The sequence below is a fragment of the Oryzias latipes genome, chromosome 5 (genome assembly GCF_053564925.1).
Source record: "Oryzias latipes strain Hd-rR chromosome 5, Olatipes_Hd-rR_3.1".
Lineage (NCBI taxonomy): Eukaryota > Metazoa > Chordata > Actinopteri > Beloniformes > Adrianichthyidae > Oryzias > Oryzias latipes.
In genome coordinates, this window is record NC_136241.1 from 35,796,385 (window position 1) to 35,814,998 (window position 18,614).

An 18,614-nucleotide genomic window follows, 5' to 3' on the forward strand; every position below is an offset into this window, starting at 1 on the left:
TCCTCAGTTTACCTGGTTTTTCACCTTTAAGTTATTTACGTTTAGCTTTGAGTTTCCTCCGCTTTTGCGCTTTAGTCTCAGAGTCTTTAAGCTGCTGCAGCTTTTAGTCCTTTTTCAATAGTTTGTCTATTTGGGTCCCTCACGACCGTCTCTGTCCAAACCGCCGCCACTCCACCCTGACGTCTTCATTCTGCCGTGTTGCTGCAGGTGTTGCATGCATGAATACGCTCAAACACGCGGTTGCATTCTCAGCCCTGCAGCGTGCTGCTTAATGTGCAGTCAGTTGGTTGCAGAAAGGTCTTCATAAAGATAACCCTCTCATTACACAGAGCCAGACTCAAAGGTATGTACCACGGCAATAAAGATATTTTTCCACAGGAAGTACTTATTATCACAGAGATGCAGTCGGAGCTGGATTTCAATTCAAACGACGTCCGGATAAGCAGGAAAAAAGGTTCAAAGCGAAACTTTCTAGATGTTTTTTTTCCCAACAACGTACGCCTGGATTTCCTTGGTCTTCCTCAGACGAAGGATCGGAGTCTCTCCTAACCGTCCATCTCTTTTTCTTCACCAAAGAACAAAACAGAGGAGAGTCTGGAGACGGAAAGCGAACCTTCTGAGGCTTCACTCATCCATCGACACATGGGACTAAGTCCCACAGATATTCTCTGTCTCTCCCTCACAGTCCACATAAAGGCCTCATAGGTACATCGATGACTTTAGATCACGTGTCGCTGTGACAGGCTGCTGACAGGAGGTGGGATAGGCTCCAGCAACCCAGTGACCCAGAAAGGGATTCAGACGTACCCTGGCAGGTCTTCCCGTCGGCCTGCAGCCTGTGCCCCTCCTTACAGGTGCAGTAAAAGCCGTTGAGCATATTTACACAGTGATGGTCACAGCTGTCGTTCCCAAAGGAGCAGAATTCCACCACTGTGGAGGAGACGAGCGGGAGGAGAGGTCAGGAAAACAGCTGCAGGTGTGTGTGTGCATGTGTGTGGATATGTGTGTGCATGTGTGTGCGTGTAGGCATGTGTGTGTATATGTGACTGTGTGTGTGCGTGTCTGTGTGTGTGTGTGTGCGTGTGTGTGTGTGTACTGGAGCAGGTCCTCCCGTCGTCCTGCAGCCGGTATCCTTCTCTGCAGTCGCAGCTGAAGTTTCCGGGGGAGCTGATGCAGACTTGCTCGCAGTCGTGTTTGCCTTCAGCGCACAGATCGATGGCTGAGAAAAACACAACAACACATTTTCTTACAGTAAACACACAACTCATCATTGGCTCAGGTGGTTGATCAAAAGGTAAGCAGTTCAATCCCCACTCCCCCCAGCCAGCTGTTGTTGTGTTCTTGGGCAAGACGCGTCACCGTCTCTGTCTCCAGTGAATGTGCATGAATGTCCAGGTGATGATCAGAGGGGCAGCAAGCCCTCTGTCAGTCTGCCCCAGGGCAGCTGTGGGTCAGAGGTTAACACCCACTCTGACTGAATAATGGACACAGAGTAAGAGCTTTGAACGTCTGGAAAAGCAGAGATAAATCTAATTTATTATTATGTTCTAAATCCACAGAGAACTGTACTGTAAATGGAAGTGTTTATAAATAAAGTTGGATCTGATTTGAAAAAAAACCTGTGGACTAGAGTTCTGTTCATCAGTTGCTCTGCCCTCTGCCTGGCCTCCATGACACAGGTGTGAGGTGACCAGGTGTGAGGTGACCAGGTGTGAGGTCACCTGGTGTGAGGTGACCAGGTGTGAGGTGACCAGGTGTGAGGTGACCTGGTGTGAGGTGACCTGGTGTGAGGTGACCAGGTGTGAGGTGACCAGGTGTGAGGTCACCTGGTGTGAGGTGACCAGGTGTGAGGTCACCTGGTGTGAGGTCACCTGGTGTGAGGTGACCAGGTGTGAGGTCACCTGGTGTGAGGTGACCAGGTGTGAGGTGACCAGGTGTGAGGTCACCTGGTGTGAGGTGACCAGGTGTGAGGTGACCAGGTGTGAGGTCACCTGGTGTGAGGTGACCAGGTGTGAGGTGACCAGGTGTGAGGTCACCTGGTGTGAGGTGACCAGGTGTGAGGTGACCAGGTGTGAGGTCACCTGGTGTGAGGTCACCTGGTGTGAGGTGACCAGGTGTGAGGTCACCTGGTGTGAGGTGACCAGGTGTGAGGTGACCAGGTGTGAGGTCACCTGGTGTGAGGTCACCTGTTGATGCAGGCTCACCTGTGCAGGTCTTCCCGTCTTCGTTCAGAGTGTAGCCCTCGCTGCAGAGGCAGTGGAAGGAGCCCGGCGAGTTCTCGCAGACGTGCTCGCAGCCGTGGTCCATCTCCTTACACAGATCCAGACCTGCAGCACAGCGACACCACCCGTCAGCACGCCGCCGAGGTTAAGCGTTTGAACAGGAACAAACGCATTTCCAGAACCTCACAAGATTTATCCGACTCAGGAGACGGCCTTATGAAAGGGAGAGGAGTCTCCTTTTTCTGCCGGACTTTTTACACATTTGTTCCGTCTGACCCAAACAGCATGAACGGACGGCTTCAGGGACTCGAGGTTCTGACTTTACATGAACTCCAACTACCTCAAATAAAACTCCTCCGTTTGGGATCAAAAGCTTTTGAGTGGAAACGGTTGATGTCAAATCCAGAGGAAAAGCTTCTGTCTGAACTTTGAGGCTCTCTTGTGTGGCTTATCATGACCTTTTCCTGCCATGTTTTCCAAAACAGAGCTTCTCGCCTCACCACAAAACGCGTCCTGGAACTGAAGTCCAAACTGGTGAATGAGGTCAAAGCTCTCCTCCAGGAAGACGTGATCTTCAAAGGGCAGGGAGGCCATCGCCCTCAGTGATGTCATGTCCGCTCTGGCCACTCCCACAGCGAAGATCTCAATGCCTCTCTCTCTGGCTTCTGCTGCCACCTCAGCCACGCGGTCCTGAGGACGCCCGTCCGTCACGATCACAGCCACGTTTGGGACCTGGAGGAGGAGGAAAACGGAGGAGAAATTCAGATCTGGAGAACCCATTTCATCGAGAGCGTCATACCGCCAGAAGAAAAACAATACGAAGGTCGACCAAAGACGTGGGACCAAACCGGCCCTTTCTTCTGACCTCTTTATCACATTTCCTTTCATCTTCTTTAGCAGCCAATCAGCATCCATCGTAGTGATAAACATGCAAACTCCACGCAGAAAGAACCCAGCTGGGATTTGAACCAGAACCTTCATGCTGTGAGGCAGCAGGTGTTAACCACTGCACCACCCTCCACAGCACAAAGGTGACAAAGCGAACAGGAAGTCTAAAATATCCAAACTAAAATCCTGCAGGTTCCATTTATTACAGAGAAACAATCGGGTTTATGTTCTGATCCTTGAAAGGTTCTGTCAAAGGAAGCCGGAGTCTTACTTCAGAACCAAAATATTCGGTCAGTTCTTCTCTCCATTCTCAGTAAAGTTGGGTCATTTTGTAAAAAAACTCCCTCCCTCCAGAATAACATGTCACCAGTGGAAAGAAACCGGGCTGTCGGCAGAACTTTGTCTGACCCAGGACCCGGTCTGGACGTCCTACCTTTGGCCGGTCCCCCTGCTCCGCCGTGAACGCTTCGTTCATCATGTATCTGATGGCAAGTCCAGTCATGGTGCCCTGAGCCAGGGGGACGATCTGCCGGATGCCCGCCACCACGCTCTCCAGGTCACCGTGGGTCTTCAGGGAGAACTCGCTGCGGACCTGAGGGCCAGAAGGGTTTCGCTGAGTCCAGTCTGAGGAAACAACACGCAACACTCAACAGATAAAGGATCCACGCTCCCGCGTACCTGGCTGGAATACTGAACCACTCCCACTCTGGTGCTGTCCGGTCCGATCTCCAAGCTGTTGAGGATGTCGATCATGAACTTCCTCATGGTCTCGAACTCGTGAGGCCGAACGCTGCGAGAGCTGTCGATGAGGAAGATCAGATCCAGCGGGCCGGGCTTACACTTCTGGTCTGGACCTGCAGGTCAATTCAAAGTTCAGAAAACGGCAGGACAACTGCTGGATCCATTTTTACATTCTGGCTTCTCAGCATAAATGTCCTGCTGGCCACAAACCTGAGATAAGAAGAAACGCTTTTCCCCAGACTACTGCATATTTGAACCCTGTGAAGACCATGTTGGCCTGAGCTGAAGACTTGATGATCAATTTCCCAGACACCAGCATTTTCCTTCTTAAACAGTTTTCTCTCCTCAGCGTCATCTCTTCATCCCTAAACCTCCAGTTTCTGCTTTTCCTAGTCAGTGTGACGCTGGCTGGATCCCTTTTCTTTCTGCCAGCACTGCAGTCATGAGTGAAGCCGGAGGTCATGACTGAGTTTCAGCTAAAAACCATGCAGACCGCCCTGACAGGCTCAATCACGCCAGGACTCAGCTTGGAAACTCTCAGAAAGGCTTTTTAGCCTTTTTCTACCCATGACAATGAGACAAACCCAGCAGCTCAGTGCAGTTCCACACCAGGATGCACCTGAAGCCGTCTGCAGCATCAATTCAAGAACTGCACTCATAAAAGGCAGCAGAATGGTTTCTCCTTTGCTTGTTTTGGCAGATTTACCTGCTCTTGGTCTGGCTGCAGTCAGGACCACCAGGCCCAGCAGAACAAAGACTCTTGATGCTCGGAGCGGTCTCATTTTCCTCCTGCAGGTGCAGATCTACCCGATGCAGCTGGACCGGCTTCAAGCGGAGCAGGCAGACTCTGAGAAAAAGACCGTTGAGGGGGCGAGAAATGTGCATTTTTAAAAACCGGATACAGTTGGGAATCCAAGTAGGAAAAAAAAAAACAAACCAAGAAAAATCATTTAAATTCAAGCTTGTGTTTTTCTTTTCATATAAGTTCATCATCTGGGTTTGATTTACTCTCACAGCTGAGCTTCATTCATTCACTTTTTAAACCTCTTTTTGTTTTGGGTCAGGAGGCGGATGGAGCGAAGGTGGAGTTCATCCTGGACACGTCACCACTCCATGGCAACACAGAGACACACAACCACACACACTCACAGCTAACAGACAGTTTGAAACCTCTGAAGAGGGTTTGTGGACAGGAAGCTGGAGAGAACCCCCCCCCCCTTGGAACCAGGAGAACCTGCAAACTCCACAGAAAAAAACAGCTGGGATTTGGACCTTCTCACTGTGATGTGAGTGCTAACCACTACACCACCGTACAGTCCACACACATGTATTTGTGTTCAGGGCTCTTCCTCAAGTCTACCAGGAAGTTTGGCAGCGTTTAACATCCAGAAAAACTTCTTCAGACGTTTATCAGATACGGACTGTGAGGCGGATCAACACAAAGAACCGGTTCTGTTCTCTGTAACATCTGCTGCTGCTGTCCACACTGTGGCAGAAACCAGAACCACGCCTGAGACTCTTCATCACCATAGCCTCTTCATCATCACAGCCTCTTCATCACAGCCTCTTCATCATCACAGCCTCTTCATCATCGCAGCCTCATCATCATCACAGCCTCTTCATCACAGCCTCTTCATCATCATAGCCTCTTCATCACAGCCTCATCATCATCACAGCCTCTTCATCACAGCCTCTTCATCATCACAGCCTCTTCATCATCGCAGCCTCTTCATCATCACAGCCTCTTCATCATCGCAGCCTCATCATCATCACAGCCTCTTCATCACAGCCTCTTCATCATCATAACCTCTTCATCACAGCCTCTTCATCATCATAACCTCTTCATCACAGCCTCATCATCATCACAGCCTCTTCATCACAGCCTCATCATCATCACAGCCTCATCATCATCACAGCCTCTTCATCACAGCCTCATCATCATCACAGCCTCATCATCATCACAGCCTCTTCATCATCACAGCCTCTTCATCACAGCCTCTTCATCACAGCCTCATCTTCATCACACCCTCTTCATCATCACACCCTCTTCATCATCAAAGCCTCATCATCATCACAGCCACATCATCATCACAGCCTCATCATCATCACACCCTCATCATCATCACAGCCTCATCATCATCACACCCTCTTCATCATCACAGCCTCATCATCATCACAGCCTCTTCATCACAGCCTCATCTTCATCACACCCTCTTCATCATCACACCCTCTTCATCACAGCCTCATCATCATCACAGCCTCATCATCATCACAGCCTCTTCATCACAGCCTCATCATCATCACAGCCTCATCATCATCACAGCCTTATCATCATCACAGCCTCTTCATCACAGCCTCTTCATCACAGCCTCATCTTCATCACACCCTCTTCATCATCACACCCTCTTCATCATCAAAGCCTCATCATCATCACAGCCACATCATCATCACAGCCTCATCATCATCACACCCTCATCATCATCACAGCCTCATCATCATCACAGCCTCTTCATCATCACAGCCTCATCATCATCACAGCCTCAGCCTCATCACAGCTTCTTCATCACAGCCTCATCATCATCAGAGCCTCTTCATCATAGCCTCTTCATCACAGCCTCATCATCATCACAGCCTCATCATCATCACAGCCTCTTCATCACAGCCTCTTCATCATCACAGCCTCAGCCTCATCACAGCTTCTTCATCACAGCCTCATCATCATCAGAGCCTCTTCATCATAGCCTCTTCATCACAGCCTCATCATCATCACAGCCTCATCATCATCACAGCCTCTTCATCACAGCCTCTTCATCACAGCTTCTTCATCACACCCTCTTCATCATCACAGCCTCATCATCATCACAGCCTCTTCATCACAGCCTCATCATCATCACAGCCTCTTCATCACAGCCTCATCATCATAGCTTCTTCATCACAGCCTCATCATCATCAGAGCCTCTTCATCATAGCCTCTTCATCACAGCCTCTTCATCACATCCCCATTATCATAGCCTCTTCATCATCACAGCTTCATCATCATAGCCTCTTCATCATCACAGCTTCATCATCATAGCCTCTTCATCACACCGTCATCATCATCACAGCCTCTTCATCACAGCCTCATCATCATCACAGTCTCTTCATCACAGCCTCACCATCACAGCTTCTTCATCACAGCCTCATCATCATCACAGCCTCTTTCTCACACCCTCATCATCATAGCTTCTTCATCACAGCCTCATCATCATAGCTTCTACATCACAGCCTCATCATCATCACAGCCTCTTCATCACAGCCTCATCATCATAGCTTCTTCATCACAGCCTCATCATCATCAGAGCCTCTTCATCATAGCCTCTTCATCACAGCCTCTTCATCACATCCCCATTATCACAGCCTCATCATCATCACAGCTTCATCATCATAGCCTCTTCATCATCACAGCTTCATCATCATAGCCTCTTCATCACACCCTCATCATCATCACAGCCTCTTCATCACAGCCTCATCATCATCACAGTCTCTTCATCACAGCCTCACCATCACAGCTTCTTCATCACAGCCTCATCATCATCACAGCCTCTTTCTCACACCCTCATCATCATAGCTTCTTCATCACAGCCTCATCATCATAGCTTCTTCATCACAGCCTCATCATCATCACAGCCTCTTCATCACAGCCTCATCATCATAGCCTCTTCATCACAGCCTCATCATCATCACACCCTCTTCATCATCACAGCCTCTTCATCACAGCCTCATCTTCATCACAGCCTCATCATCATCACAGCTTCATCATCATCACAGCCTCTTCATCACATCCTCATCATCCACACAGCCTCATCCTCATCAGAGCCTCTTCATCATAGCCTCTTCATCACAGCCTCTTCATCACACCCTCATCATCATCACAGCCTCATCATCATCACAGCCTCATCATCATCACAGCTTCTTCATCACAGCCTCATCATCATCACAGCCTCATTCTCATCAGAGCCTCTTCATCATAGCCTCTTCATCACAGCCTCTTCATCACAGCCTCATCATCATCACAGCCTCATCATCATCACAGCCTCTTCATCACAGCCTCATCATCATAGCCTCTTCATCACACCCTCATCATCATCACAGCCTCATAATCATCACAGCCTCATCATCATCACCACAGCCTCTTCATCACAGCCTCATCATCATAGCTTCTTCATCACAGCCTCATCATCATCACAGCCTAATCATCACAGCCTCATCATCATCACAGCCTCTTCATCACATCCTCATCATCATCACAGCCTCATCCTCATCAGAGCCTCTTCATCATAGCCTCTTCATCACAGCCTCTTCATCACACCCTCATCATCATCACAGCCTCATCATCATCACAGCTTCATCATCATCACAGCCTCTTCATCACAGCCTCATCATCATAGCCTCTTCATCACACCCTCATCATCATCACAGCCTCATAATCATCACAGCCTCATCATCATCACAGCCTCATCATCATCACAGCCTCATCATCACAGCCTCATCATCATAGCCTCTTCATCACAGCCTCATCATCATCACAGCCTCATCCTCATCACAGCCTCATCCTCATCACAGCCTCATCCTCATCACAGCCTCTTCATCACAGCCTCATCATCATCACAGCCTCATCATCATCACAGCCTCATCATCATCACAGCCTCTTCATCACAGCCTCATGATCATAGCCTCTTCATCACACCCTCATCATCATCACAGCCTCATAATCATCACAGCCTCATCATCATCACAGCCTCTTCATCACAGCCTCATCATCATCACAGCCTAATCATCACAGCCTCATCATCATCACAGCCTCTTCATCACAGCCTCATCATCATCACAGCCTCATCATCATCACAGCCTCTTCATCACAGCCTCATCATCATCACAGCCTCATCCTCATCAGAGCCTCTTCATCATAGCCTCTTCATCACAGCCTCTTCATCACACCCTCATCATCATCACAGCCTCATCATCATCACACCCTCTTCATCATCACAGCCTCATCATCATAGCCTCTTCATCACACCCTCATCATCATCACAGCCTCATAATCATCACAGCCTCATCCTCATCACAGCCTCATCCTAATCACAGCCTCATCCTAATCACAGCCTCATCCTCATCACAGCCTCATCCTCATCACAGCCTCATCCTCATCACAGCCTCTTCATCACAGCCTCATCATCATCACAGCCTCATCCTCATCACAGCCTCATCATCATCACAGCCTCTTCATCACAGCCTCATCCTCATCACAGCCTCATCCTCATCACAGCCTCATCCTCATCACAGCCTCTTCATCACAGCCTCATCATCATCACAGCCTCATCATCATCACAGCTTCTTCATCACAGCCTCATCATCATCACAGCCTCTTCATCACAGCCTCATCCTCATCACAGCCTCATCCTCATCACAGCCTCATCCTCATCACAGCCTCTTCATCACAGCCTCATCATCATCACAGCCTCATCATCATCACAGCTTCTTCATCACAGCCTCATCATCATCACAGCCTCATTCTCATCAGAGCCTCTTCATCATAGCCTCTTCATCACACCCTCATCATCATCACAGCCTCATAATCATCACAGCCTCATCCTAATCACAGCCTCATCCTAATCACAGCCTCATCCTCATCACAGCCTCATCCTCATCACAGCCTCATCCTCATCACAGCCTCATCATCATCACAGCCTCTTCATCACAGCCTCATCCTCATCACAGCCTCATCCTCATCACAGCCTCATCCTCATCACAGCCTCTTCATCACAGCCTCATCATCATCACAGCCTCATCATCATCACAGCTTCTTCATCACAGCTTCATCATCATCACAGCCTCATTCTCATCAGAGCCTCTTCATCATAGCCTCTTCATCACAGCCTCTTCATCACAGCCTCATCATCATCACAGCCTCATCATCATCACAGCCTCTTCATCACAGCCTCATCATCATAGCTTCTTCATCACAGCCTCATCATCATCACAGCCTAATCATCACAGCCTCATCATCATCACAGCCTCTTCATCACAGCCTCATCATCATCACAGCCTCATCCTCATCAGAGCCTCTTCATCATAGCCTCTTCATCACAGCCTCTTCATCACACCCTCATCATCATCACAGCCTCATCATCATCACAGCCTCTTCATCACAGCCTCATCATCATAGCCTCTTCATCACACCTTCATCATCATCACAGCCTCATAATCATCACAGCCTCATCATCATCACAGCCTCATCATCATCACAGCCTCATCATCACAGCCTCATCATCATAGCCTCTTCATCACAGCCTCATCATCATCACAGCCTCATCCTCATCACAGCCTCATCCTCATCACAGCCTCATCCTCATCACAGCCTCATCCTCATCAGAGCCTCTTCATCACAGCCTCTTCATCACAGCCTCATCATCATCACAGCCTCATCATCATCACAGCCTCTTCATCACAGCCTCATGATCATAGCCTCTTCATCACACCCTCATCATCATCACAGCCTCATAATCATCACAGCCTCATCATCATCACAGCCTCTTCATCACAGCCTCATCATCATCACAGCCTAATCATCACAGCCTCATCATCATCACAGCCTCTTCATCACAGCCTCATCATCATCACAGCCTCATCCTCATCAGAGCCTCTTCATCATAGCCTCTTCATCACAGCCTCTTCATCACACCCTCATCATCATCACAGCCTCATCATCATCACAGCCTCTTCATCACAGCCTCATCATCATAGCCTCTTCATCACACCCTCATCATCATCACAGCCTCATAATCATCACAGCCTCTTCAGGGCATTAAAAAAGCCATCAACTCCACAACACATATAACTATCGAACGGCCACCTACTCACTCTAAGCTTACTCACTTTATACCTGTCACTGACCAAACTGTCCAAGAGACCATCACCCGTCTGAGCTCGTCTACATGCTGCCTTGATGTGTTACCCACTAGATTTCTAAAGTCTGTCCTGAACAGCGTGTTGCCATCAATTACTCAAATAGTTAACATGTCTCTTCAATCTGGAATATTTCCAGAGGCATTAAAAACTGCAGTCATTAAACCTCTCCTGAAGAAAAGCAGTCTTGATCCCACTGTACTGAATAATTACAGACCTATCTCTAATCTGCCATTTTTAGGAAAAGTCCTTGAAAAAGTTGTCTACCAACAGCTCACTGATTTTCTCTTATTAAACAATTCGTTTGATGTTTTCCAGTCAGGTTTTAAACCCCATCATAGCACAGAAACTGCTCTTATCAAGGTAACCAACGACATCCGCCTGAACACTGATGATGGAAAAGTCACTGTCTTAATCCTGCTAGACCTGAGCGCTGCCTTTGATACTGTTGATCATGGGATCCTTTTGCACAGACTCCAAGACTGGGTTGGCATCTCTGGATCTGCCCTAAGTTGGCTCAAGTCTTATCTGGAAGACAGGAAATACTTTGTTGAAATTGGGAGTTGTGTCTCAGACTACATGGCCTTGACTTGTGGTGTGCCCCAGGGATCGATCCTGGGACCCCTTCTGTTCAACCTCTACATGCTGCCACTAGGGCAGTTAATACGCAGTAATAACATATCTTATCACAACTATGCAGATGATACTCAGATCTATGTGTCACTGACAACAGGTGAATATGGGCCGGTGGATTCACTCAGCCACTGCCTCCAACAGATCAGTGCGTGGATGCAGAACAACTTTCTCCAGCTAAACTCAGACAAGACCCAAGTTATTATTTTTGGCCCACAGAAACAAAGAGAAAGTCTCAGCAGCTACCTTCATTCTCTGTCTCTTAAACCCTCAAATCAAGTCAGAAATCTAGGGGTAATCATGGACTCTGACCTAAACTTTAACAGCCATATCAAGTCAGTAACATCAGCGGCATTTTACCACCTGAAAAACATTGCCAAAATCAAAAACATAGTGTCAAAGCCAGACCTGGAGATACTTATCCATGCATTTGTCTCCAGTAGGTTAGACTACTGTAACGGCCTGCTCACCGGCCTCTCCAAACGAGCTGTAAAACAGCTTCAGTACATCCAGAATGCTGCTGCTGGAGTCCTGACCAGAACCAGGAAGTATGATCACATTAGTCCTGTGCTCAGGTCTCTGCACTGGCTCCCTGTACCTCAAAGAATAGACTTCAAAGCAGCTCTGCTTGTGTACAAGTCTCTCCATGGCCGAGCACCAAAGTACATCTCTGACATGTTAGTGCCATATGAACCATCTCGTACTCTGAGGACCTCAGGGACCGGCCTCCTGTTGATTCCCAGAGTCAGAACTAAACAAGGGGAATCAGCGTTTCAATATTCTGCAGCTAAAATCTGGAACAGCCTCCCTGAAGGCGTAAGACAGGCCTCTTCTGTGTTCATGTTCAAATCTAGACTTAAAACATTTCTGTTTAGCCGTGTATATGACTGAAAGGTCCTATCTGCACTTTTCTTTCCTTTCCTTCCTTTATTTTAAAATCAATTTTCAAATTTTTTATTGTCTTTTAAAGTAAATTTTACGTTGATTATTTCTATGATGTATTGTGATTTTAATACTTTTTTTGTGTTTTGTGAAGCACCTTGAATTACTTTGTGTATGAATTGTGCTATACAAATAAACTTTCCTTGCCTTGCCCTTGCCTCTTCATCACACCCTCATCATCATCACAGCCTCTTCATCACAGCCTCAGCATCACAGCCTCATCATCATCACAGCCTCTTCATCACAGCCTCTTCATCACAGCCTCTTCATCATCACAGCCTCGTCATCATCACAGCCTCTTCATCACAGCCTCTTCATCACAGCCTCATCATCATCACAGCCTCTTTATCACAGCCTCTTCATCACAGCCTCATCATCATCACAGCCTCATCATCATAGCCTCTTCATCACAGCCTCATGCTCATCAGAGCCTCTTCATCATAGCCTCTTCATCACAGCCTCATCATCATCACAGCCTCATCATCATCACAGCCTCTTCATCACAGCCTCTTCATCACAGGTTCTTCATCACACCCTCTTCATCACCACAGCCTCGTCATCATAGCATCTTCATCACAGCCTCTTCATCACACCCTCATCATCATCACAGCCTCTTCATCACAGCCTCAGCATCACAGCCTCATCATCATCAGAGCCTCTTCATCATAGCCTCTTCATCACAGCCTCTTCATCACATCCTCATCATCACAGCCTCATCATCATCACAGCTTCTTCATCACAGCCTCATCATCATCACAGCCTCTTCATCACAGCCTCATCATCACAGCTTCATCATCATCACAGCCTCTTCATCACATCCTCATCATCACAGCCTCATCATCATCACAGCTTCTTCATCACAGCCTCATCATCATCACAGCCTCTTCATCATCAGAGCCTCTTCATCATAGCCTCTTCATCACAGCCTCTTCATCACATCCTCATCATCACAGCCTCATCATCATCACAGCTTCTTCATCACAGCCTCATCATCATCACAGCCTCTTCATCACAGCCTCATCATCACAGCCTCATCATCATCACAGCCTCAGCATCACAGCCTCATCATCATCACAGCCTCTTTATCACAGCCTCTTCATCACAGCTTCTTCATCACAGCCTCATCATCATCACAGCCTCATCATCATAGCCTCTTCATCACAGCCTCATCATCATCACAGCCTCATCATCATAGCCTCTTCATCACAGCCTCATGCTCATCAGAGCCTCTTCATCATAGCCTCTTCATCACAGCCTCATCATCATCCCAGCCTCATCATCATCACAGCCTCTTCATCACAGCCTCTTCATCACAGGTTCTTCATCACACCCTCTTCATCACCACAGCCTCGTCATCATAGCATCTTCATCACAGCCTCTTCATCACACCCTCATCATCATCACAGCCTATTCATCACAGCCTCAGCATCACAGCCTCATCATCATCAGAGCCTCTTCATCATAGCCTCTTCATCACAGCCTCTTCATCACATCCTCATCATCACAGCCTCATCATCATCACAGCTTCTTCATCACAGCCTCATCATCATCACAGCCTCTTCATCACAGCCTCATCATCACAGCTTCATCATCATCACAGCCTCTTCATCACATCCTCATCATCACAGCCTCATCATCATCACAGCTTCTTCATCACAGCCTCATCATCATCACAGCCTCTTCATCACAGCCTCATCATCATAGACTCATCATCACACCCTCATCATCATCACAGCTTCTTCATCACAGCCTCATCATCATCACAGCCTCTTCATCACAGCCTCTTCATCACATCCTCATCATCACAGCCTCATCATCATCACAGTTTCTTCATCACAGCCTCATCATCATCACAGCCTCTTCATCACATCCTCATCATCACAGCCTCATCATCATCACAGCTTCTTCATCACAGCCTCATCATCATAGCCTCATCATCACACCCTCATCATCATCACAGCTTCTTCATCACAGCCTCATCATCATAGCCTCATCATCACACCCTCATCATCATCACAGCCTCATCATCATCACAGCCTCATCATCATCACAGCTTATTCATCACAGCTTCATCATCATCACAGCCTCTTCATCACAGCCTCATCATCATAGCTTCTTCATCACAGCCTCATCATCATCACAGCCTCTTCATCACAGCCTCATCTTCATCACACCCTCTTCATCATCACAGCCTCATCCTCATCACAGCCTCATCCTCATCAGAGCCTCTTCATCATAGCCTCTTCATCACAGCCTCTTCATTACATCCTCATCATCACAGCCTCATCATCATCACAGCTTCTTCATCACAGCCTCATCATCATCACAGCCTATTCATCACACCCTCATCATCACAGCCTCTTCATCACACCCTCATCATCATCACAGCCTCATCATCATCACAGCCTCATCATCATCACAGCTTCTTCATCACAGCCTCAACATCATCACAGCCTCATCATCATAGCCTCTTCATCACACCCTCATCATCATCACAGCCTCATCCTCATCACAGCCTCTTCATCACAGCCTCATCCCCATCAGAGCCTCTTCATCACAGCCTCATCCTCATCAGAGCCTCTTCATCACAGCCTCATCCTCATCAGAGCCTCATCCTCATCACAGCCTCTTCATCACAGCTTCATCCTCATCAGAGCCTCTTCATCACAGCCTCATCATCATAGCCTCTTCATCACACCCTCATCATCATCACAGCCTCATCCTCATCACAGCCTCTTCATCACAGCCTCATCCTCATCATAGCTTCTTCATCACAGCATCATCATCATAGCCTCTTCATCACAACCTCATCATCATCACAGCCTCATCCTCATCACAGCCTCATCCTCATCAGAGCCTCTTCATCACAGCCTCATCCTCATCAGAGCCTCTTCATCACACCCTCTTCATCATCACAGCCTCATCCTCATCAGAGCCTCTTCATCATAGCCTCTTCATCATAGCCTCTTCATCACAGCCTCATCATCATCACAGCCTCATCATCATCACAGTCTCATCATCATAGCCTCTTCATCACAGCCTCATCATCACAGCCTCATCATCATAGCCTCTTCATCACAGCCTCATCATCATCACAGCCTCAGCATCATCACAGCCTCTTCATCACAGCCTCACTATCACAGCCTCATCATCATCACAGCCTCATCATCATCACAGCCTCTTCATCACAGCCTCTTCATCACAGCCTCTTCATCACAGCTTCTTCATCACACCCTCTTCATCATCACATCCTCTTCATCATCACAGCCTCATCATCATCACAGCCTCTTCATCATCACAGCCTCATCATCATCACAGCCTCTTCATCACAGCCTCATCATCATAGCATCTTCATCACAGCCTCTTCATCATCACAGCTTCATCATCATAGCCTCTTCATCACACCCTCATCATCATCACAGCCTCTTCATCACAGCCTCAGCATCACAGCCTCATCATCATCACAGCCTCTTCATCAGAGCCTCAGCATCATAGCTTCTTCATCACAGCCTCATCAGCATCACAGCCTCTTCATCATCACAGCCTCATCATCATCACAGCCTCATCATCATCACACCCTCTTCATCATCACAGCCTCATCATCATCACACCCTCTTCATCATCACAGCCTCATCATCATAACAGCCTCATCATCATCACACCCTCTTCATCATCACAGCCTCATCATCATCACACCCTCTTCATCATCACAGCCTCATCATCATCACACCCTCTTCATCATCACACCCTCTTCATCATCACACCCTCTTCATCATCACAGCCTCATCATCATCACACCCTCTTCATCATCACAGCCTCATCATCATCACAGCCTCATCATCATCACATCCTCTTCATCATCACAGCCTCATCATCATCACAGCCTCATCATCATCACAGCCTCATTATCATCACACCCTCTTCATCATCACAGCCTCATCATCATCACAGCCTCATCATCATCACACCCTCTTCATCATCACAGCCTCATCATCATCACACCCTCTTCATCATCACAGCCTCTTCATCATCACACCCTCTTCATCATCACAGCCTCATCATCATCACACCCTCTTCATCATCACACCCTCTTCATCATCACAGCCTTATCATCATCACAGCCTCATCATCATCACAGCCTCATCATCATCACACCCTCTTCATCATCACAGCCTCATCATCATCACAGCCTCATCATCATCACAGCCTCATCATCATCACAGCCTCATCATCATCACACCCTCATCATCATCACAGCCTCTTCATCACAGCCTCAGCATCACAGCCTCATCATCATCACACCCTCATCATCATCACAGCCTCTTCATCACAGCCTCAGCATCACAGCCTCATCATCATCACAGCCTCTTTATCACAGCCTCTTCATCACAGCCTCATCATCATCACAGCCTCATCATCATCACAGCCTCATCATCATCACACCCTCTTCATCATCACAGCCTCATCATCATCACACCCTCTTCATCATCACACCCTCTTCATCATCACACCCTCTTCATCATCACAGCCTCATCATCATCACACCCTCTTCATCATCACAGCCTCATCATCATCACACCCTCTTCATCATCACAGCCTCATCATCATCACAGCCTCATCATCATCACAGCCTCATTATCATCACACCCTCTTCATCATCACAGCCTCATCATCATCACAGCCTCATCATCATCACAGCCTCATCATCATCACATCCTCTTCATCATCACAGCCTCATCATCATCACAGCCTCATCATCATCACAGCCTCATCATCATCACATCCTCTTCATCATCACAGCCTCATCATCATCACAGCCTCATCATCATCACAGCCTCATTATCATCACACCCTCTTCATCATCACAGCCTCATCATCATCACAGCCTCATCATCATCACACCCTCTTCATCATCACAGCCTCATCATCATCACACCCTCTTCATCATCACAGCCTCTTCATCATCACACCCTCTTCATCATCACAGCCTCATCATCATCACACCCTCTTCATCATCACACCCTCTTCATCATCACAGCCTTATCATCATCACAGCCTCATCATCATCACAGCCTCATCATCATCACACCCTCTTCATCATCACAGCCTCATCATCATCACAGCCTCATCATCATCACAGCCTCATCATCATCACAGCCTCATCATCATCACACCCTCATCATCATCACAGCCTCTTCATCACAGCCTCAGCATCACAGCCTCATCATCATCACACCCTCATCATCATCACAGCCTCTTCATCACAGCCTCAGCATCACAGCCTCATCATCATCACAGCCTCTTTATCACAGCCTCTTCATCACAGCCTCATCATCATCACAGCCTCATCATCATCACAGCCTCATCATCATCACACCCTCTTCATCATCACAGCCTCATCATCATCACAGCCTCATCATCATCACAGCCTCATCATCATCACAGCCTCATCATCATCACACCCTCATCATCATCACAGCCTCTTCATCACAGCCTCAGCATCACAGCCTCATCATCATTACAGCCTCTTCATCACAGCCTCTTCATCACAGCCTCAGCATCATAGCTTCTTCATCACAGCCTCATCAGCATCACAGCCTCTTCATCCCAGCCTCATATTCATCACAGCCTCTTCATCATCACAGCCTCATCATCATCACAGCCTCATCATCATCATCCCCTCTTCATCATCACAGCCTCATCATCATCACACCCTCTTCATCATCACAGCCTCATCATCATCACAGCCTCATCATCATCACACCCTCTTCATCATCACAGCCTCATCATCATCACACCCTCTTCATCATCACAGCCTCATCATCATCACACCCTCTTCATCATCACAGCCTCATCATCATCACACCCTCTTCATCATCACACCCTCTTCATCATCACACCCTCTTCATCATCACAGCCTTATCATCATCACAGCCTCATCATCATCACACCCTCTTCATCATCACAGCCTCATCATCATCACAGCCTCATCATCATCACACCCTCTTCATCATCACAGCCTCATCATCATCACAGCCTCATCATCATCTCAGCCTCATCATCATCACACCCTCTTCATCATCACAGCCTCATCATCATCACAGCCTCATCATCATCACAGCCTCATTATCATCACACCCTCTTCATCATCACAGCCTCATCATCATCACAGCCTTATCATCATCACAGCCTCATCATCATCACAGCCTCATCATCATCACAGCCTCATCATCATCACAGCCT

The 18,614-nt window shown here is 47.7% G+C and overlaps 1 protein-coding gene across 1 annotated transcript in view; it reads right to left on the minus strand.

Moving 5' to 3' along the window:
• matn4 (matrilin 4) overlaps positions 1–18,614 on the minus strand; it is a 61,147-nt gene that overhangs the window by 26,015 nt on the left and 16,518 nt on the right. The window contains exons 2-8 of the mRNA XM_023955360.2: positions 4,558–4,698; positions 3,789–3,964; positions 3,544–3,702; positions 2,723–2,954; positions 2,205–2,327; positions 1,097–1,219; positions 808–930 (exon numbers count right to left, since the gene is read on the minus strand). Coding sequence (XP_023811128.1) covers positions 808–930; positions 1,097–1,219; positions 2,205–2,327; positions 2,723–2,954; positions 3,544–3,702; positions 3,789–3,964; positions 4,558–4,633 — 1,012 coding nt within the window. The 5' untranslated portion in view covers positions 4,634–4,698. The remainder of the gene's footprint in view (positions 1–807; positions 931–1,096; positions 1,220–2,204; positions 2,328–2,722; positions 2,955–3,543; positions 3,703–3,788; positions 3,965–4,557; positions 4,699–18,614) is intronic.